Source organism: Ailuropoda melanoleuca, unplaced genomic scaffold (genome assembly GCF_002007445.2).
Source record: "Ailuropoda melanoleuca isolate Jingjing unplaced genomic scaffold, ASM200744v2 unplaced-scaffold4548, whole genome shotgun sequence".
NCBI lineage: Eukaryota > Metazoa > Chordata > Mammalia > Carnivora > Ursidae > Ailuropoda > Ailuropoda melanoleuca.
In genome coordinates, this window is record NW_023217703.1 from 74,294 (window position 1) to 80,009 (window position 5,716).

A 5,716-nucleotide genomic window follows, 5' to 3' on the forward strand; every position below is an offset into this window, starting at 1 on the left:
TCCTGATAGTTCCAATTATATGATCTCCTGAGTTGTGCTTATGTCATCATCATTGTCATCATTATCATTATTACTTATGAAGTCTGAAGAATTGGATTACCAGGTAGTTCTCATTGTAACGCAACATAATTAATACCACTATAATTCCTGATAATCATAATTTCTTCCTCACATTGTTAGTTCTCATCATTTCAGTGGCAGCCCAGTTGGCTGGATCCATGGACGGAAGGAATCACTCAGTTGTGTCTGAGTTTGTGTTTCTGGGACTCACTCGTTCATGGGCGATCCAGCTTCTCCTCCTGGTGTTCTCCTGTGTGCTCTATGTGGCAAGCATGACTGGAAACGTCCTCGTTGTGTTTTTTGTGACCATCGATCCTCACTTACATTCCCCCATGTACCTCCTACTGGCCAGTCTCTCTTTCATTGACTTGGGGGCCTGCTCTGCCACCTCACCCAAGATGATTTATGATGTTTTCAGAAAGCGCAAAGTTATTTCCTTTGGAGGCTGCATTGCCCAGATCTTCTTCATCCATGTCATCGGTGGCATGGAGATGGTGCTACTCATCACCATGGCCTTTGACAGATATGTTGCCATTTGTAAGCCTCTCCACTACTTGACCATTATGAGCCCACGAATGTGTGTTTTGTTTCTGGCTGCTGCATGGGCTCTTGGCATTATTCACTCACTGTTCCAACTAGCATTTATTGTTAATTTACCCTTCTGTGGTCCTAATGTATTGGACAGCTTTTACTGTGACCTTCCTCGTCTTGCTCTCTCTGATGCAGTTCTCACTCCTTTTCTGAATCCAGTCATCTACATCAACAGTGGGTTCCTTTGTGTTGGCTCTTTCTTCATACTCCTCATCTCCTACATCTTCATCCTGTTTACTGTTTGGAAACATTCCTCAGGTGGTTCATCCAAGGCCCTCTCCACTTTGTCAGCTCACATCACTGTGGTATTTTTTTTCTTTGGTCCAACTATGTTTATCTATACATGACCACATCCCAGTTCACAGATGGACAAATTTCTTGCTCTCTCTGATGCAGTTCTCACTCCTTTTCTGAATCCAGTCATCTACACATTCAGGAATAAAGACATGAAGGCAGCAATGAAGAGAGTATGCAGACAGCTAGTGATTTACAGGAGGATCTCATGGGTAATATAAGGCCTTCTTACTAATCATGGTATAGCCTTTTATTTCTATCTTCAATATTTTGGATTCAGAAAACTTGAGACATCAAATATGGATTTGAGTGTTGTCACGGCTGTAACCTAATTCTTATTTGATGAATGTATTTATTCCTTATGAAAAGTGAGCCACAAGAACAGTATATCTTTCTATCTATATAAATCCCATTTAATTTCTTTCAGCAATGTTATATAGTTTCTGGTGAACAGGTCTTACATATCTTTCTTGAGATTTACTCCTAACTATTTTAATTTTTGGTGCTTTTCTAAATGGTATTTTTTGTTTAATTTATAATCGTTTATTGCTAATATATAGAAATATAATAGATATTTTGTTTATTGGCATTGTATTTTGAAAACTTGCAAAATCTTTTGCTTCTACTTGTTTTTTATAGAGTACGTAGGATTTTCGTCGTAGATGATCATGTTTTCAGTGCATAAAGACATTTTACTTCTCATGTTCTAGTTTGGATCATTTTATTCATTTCTGTTGCCTTATTGTACTTGCTAAGATCAAACAGCGTAGTGCTGAATACAAGTGGTTAGGGAAGACATCCTTAACTTGTTTTTATTCTTATGAGAAAAGCATTTATTTTCACCATTAAGTATGATACTAGCTGTAGGTTTTTAGTAGAAGCTTTTTATCAGGCTGAGGAAATTCCTTTCTATTTAGTTTGCTGAAAGTTTTTAAAATCAGTTTGGAAACAATGCTTTTTCTGGTTTAGTATCAGGGTAATGCTGGCCTTATAGAATATATCTCTTTGTATTTAATTTATTGCAGGAGTTCTGTAGAATCGTTGTTGTTTCTTTCTTAAATGTTTGGTAAAATTCATCATAGGAAATCAATTTGGCCTGCAGTTTTCCCTGTGTAAGGCTTTTAACTGTAAATTCAATTTTTGGTAGCCTGTGTCTTCTAAGAAATTTATATATTAATCAGTGTTATCAAATTTATTGGAAGAAGTTGTTCCTAATATTCTCTTATTATGAAATATCTATAAGACTTGTAATGTTTTCCTTCTCTTTCATTGTCTATTGGTAGTTTATGTTTTTTAAAACAAGTTTATCAGCATTTTAGAGGTTTTTCAGCTTCTTTTTTTATTGCTGTAAATGTATATAACATTATATATGTTTCAGGTGTATAACGTTATAGTTTGATGTCTGTGTACACGGCAAAGTGATTACCACCAAAAGTCTAGTTACTATTCATCACTGTACAATTGACCCATTTCACCCACCCCCAACATACTTCGCCTTTGGTGACTACCAATATGTTCTCTCTATCTGGGAGTTTGGTTTCTTGTTGTTTTGTTTGTTTTTGGCTTTTTTTTTTTTTGATTCCACATATCAGTAAAATCATGGACTATTTGTCTCTGTCTGACTTACTTCACTTAGCGTAATAGCCTTGAAGCCCACTTACGTTGTTGCAAATGACAAGATTTCATTTTTCTTTGTGGCTGAGTCGTTTTCTGTTGTTTGTATATACCACATCCTCTTTATCCATTCACCTATTGATGGATAGGTGGATTAGGATAATGGATTAGGTTGCTTCCATGTGTTGTCTGTTGTAAATAGTGCTGCAATAACCATAGTGGTACATATATCTTTTCAAATTAATGTTTTTTGTATTCTTTGCATAAATACCCAGAAGTGGTAATCCTGGAATAATGTGGTCTATCTTTTCTTAATTTTCTGAGGAATCTCTACTGTTTTCCAGAGTGGCTGTATGAATTTCCATTCCCACCAATGTGGCGGAAGGGTTCCTTTTTCTCCACATTCTCTACGACACTTGCATCTTGTCCTTTTGATAATAGCCATTCTAACAGTGTGACGCGGTAACTCATTGTGGTTTTGATTTGCATTTGCTAATATTTAGTGATTTTAAACAACTTTTCATTGTCTATTGGCCATCTGTATGTCTTCTTCGGAAAAATATCTGTTCATGTCTTCTGCCTACTATTTGTCTTTTGGGTGTTGTTTGGTAAGTTCTTTATAGATTTTGGATACTAACCCTTTATCAGACATATCATTTGCAAATATCTTCTCCCATTCTGTTGGTTGCCTTTTAGTTTTCTTGATTGTTTCCTTCACTGTGCAGAAGCTTTTTTATCTTGATGACGTCCCAAATAGTTTATTTTTGCTTTTGTTTCTTTTGTCTCAGGAGACGTATCTAGAAAGAAGTTGCTATGGCTGATGTCAAAGAGGTTATGCCTGTGTTCTCTTCTAGGATTTCTATGGTTTCCTGTCTCACATTTAGGTATTTCATCCACTTTGAATTCATTTTGTGTATGGTGTAAGAAAGTGGTCCAGTTTCATTCATTAGCATGTAGCTGTCAATTTTTTTCCCAACCCATTTGTTGAAGAGACTTCTTCATAGGATATTCTTTCCTGCTTTGCTGAAAATTAATTGACCATAAAGTTGTGCATTCATTTCTGGGTTTTCTATTATGTTCTATTGATCCATGTGTCTATTTTTGTGCCAGTACCATACTGTTTTGATGACTACAGCTTTGTAATATAATTTGAAGTCCAGAATTGTGATGCCTCGTTAAATGTGTAGGTTGATTTGGGTAGTATAGACATTTTAACGATATTTGTTCTTCTAATCTATGAGCATGGAATGTCTTTCCATTTCTTTGTGCTGTCTTAAACTTCCTTATCAGTATTTTATAATTTTCAGAATAAGGTCTTTCCCCTCTGGTTAGGTTTATTCCTAGATATCTTATTTTTAATCCAATGGGATTGTTCTCTTAATTTCTCTTTCTGCTGCATCATTATTGGTATATGAAAATGCAACAGATTTCTGTATGTTGATTTTATATCCTGTGACATTAGTGAATTCATTTATCAGTTCTAGAAGTTTTTTTGTTAGAATCTTTCAAGTTTTCTATATATAGTACCATGTCATCTGTAGATGATGAAAATTTTACTTCTTCCTTACTAACCTGATGCCTTTTATTTCTTCTTATTGTCTGATAGCTATGGCTAGGACTTCAGTATGATGTTGAATAGAAGTGGTGAGAGTGGACATCCTGGTCTTGTTCTCTACCTTAGGGGAAAAGGTGTCAGTTTTTCCCATTAAGGATAATGTTAGCTGTGGGTTTTTCATATATGGCCTTATTATGTTGAGATATGTTCCCTCTAAACCTAATTTATTTTTTTTTTATCATGAATGGATGGGGTACTTTTTAAAATATTTTTTCTGCATCCGTTGAAATGATTGTATGGTTCTGGTCCTTTATCTTATTGATGTGATGTATCATGTTGATTGATTCGTGGATATTGAACCACCCCTGCAACACAGGAATAAATCCCACTTTATTATGGTGAATGATTTTTTAGAATGTATTATTGGATTTAATTTGCTAATATCTTGTTGAGGATTTTTTTTTTTAGTTTCAATATCATTTAATTCTGCTCTAATCTTTATTATTTCCTTCCTTCTCCTGGTTTTAGGTTTTGTTGTTCTGTTTCTAGGTCTTGTAAGTGTAAAACTAGCTTGTTTATTTGACATTTTTCTTGCTTCTTGAGATAGGCACATATTGCTGTAAACTTCCCTCTTAGAACTGCTGTTGCTGCATCCCAGACATTTTGCATGGTTGTGTTTTGATTTTCATTTGTTTCCATGTGCCTTTGTAAATTTCTTTTTTGTTTTCCTGGTTGACCCATTTGTTGTTTATTTCACCTCCATGTATTTGTGGTCTTTCCACATTTTTTGTTGTGGTTGACTTCGAGTTTCATAGCATTGTGGTCAGAAAAGCTGCATATGGTAAGACTATGATCTTCTTGACTTTGCTGAGGTTTATTTTGTGACCTGATATATGATCTAGTCTACNCTTCTACAGTGCCACTATTCTGTAGTCAAGGTCATCCCTGAGCTGAATGGTGAGTCCACTGGCATGGCCTTCTGCATCGCTACCCTCAGTGTGTCAATTGTGGATCTGTCATTCCTTNCACATTTTTTGTTGTGGTTGACTTCGAGTTTCATAGCATTGTGGTCAGAAAAGCTGCATATGGTAAGACTATGATCTTCTTGACTTTGCTGAGGTTTATTTTGTGACCTGATATATGATCTAGTCTACGGAATGTGTCATGTACTCTTGAAAAGAATGTGTATTCTGCTGTTTTAGGATGGAATGTTCTGTATGTATTTGTTAAGTCCGTCTGATCCAATGTGTGATTAAAAGCCATTGTTTCTTTGTTGATTACCTGTTTATTTTAATTTATTTTTTCAACTTTTTATTTATTTGAGATAGAAAGAGAGTGCATGAGAGAGCAGGAGTGGGGGGAGCAAAAGGAGAGGGAGAAGCAGGCTCCCCACTGAGCAGGGAGCCTGATGCAGAACTCGATCCCAGGACTTTTGGATTATTAACTGAGCCAAAGGCAGACACTCAACCAACTGAGCCACCCAAGCACCCAGTTAACCGGTTTTGATGATCTGTCCTTTGATGTAAGTGGGTTGTTAAAGTCACTACTATTATTGTGTTATTATCGATTAGTTCCTTTATGTTTGTTATTCTTTTATATACA

The 5,716-nt window shown here is 35.7% G+C and overlaps 1 protein-coding gene across 1 annotated transcript; it reads left to right on the forward strand.

Moving 5' to 3' along the window:
• Positions 1-218: 218 nt before the first annotated feature.
• On the forward strand, positions 219-998 carry LOC117799229 (olfactory receptor 4F3/4F16/4F29-like). Its single transcript, XM_034651690.1, has one exon. The coding sequence runs from the start codon at positions 219-221 to the stop codon at positions 996-998; it is 780 nt and encodes a 259-aa protein (XP_034507581.1).
• The last annotated feature ends 4,718 nt before the right edge of the window (positions 999-5,716 follow it).

Excerpts from the sequence above, each read along its gene's own strand:
- LOC117799229 (XM_034651690.1), top strand. The coding sequence starts at position 219 with ATGGACGGAAGGAATCACTCAGTTGTGTCTGAGTTTGTGTTTCTGGGA.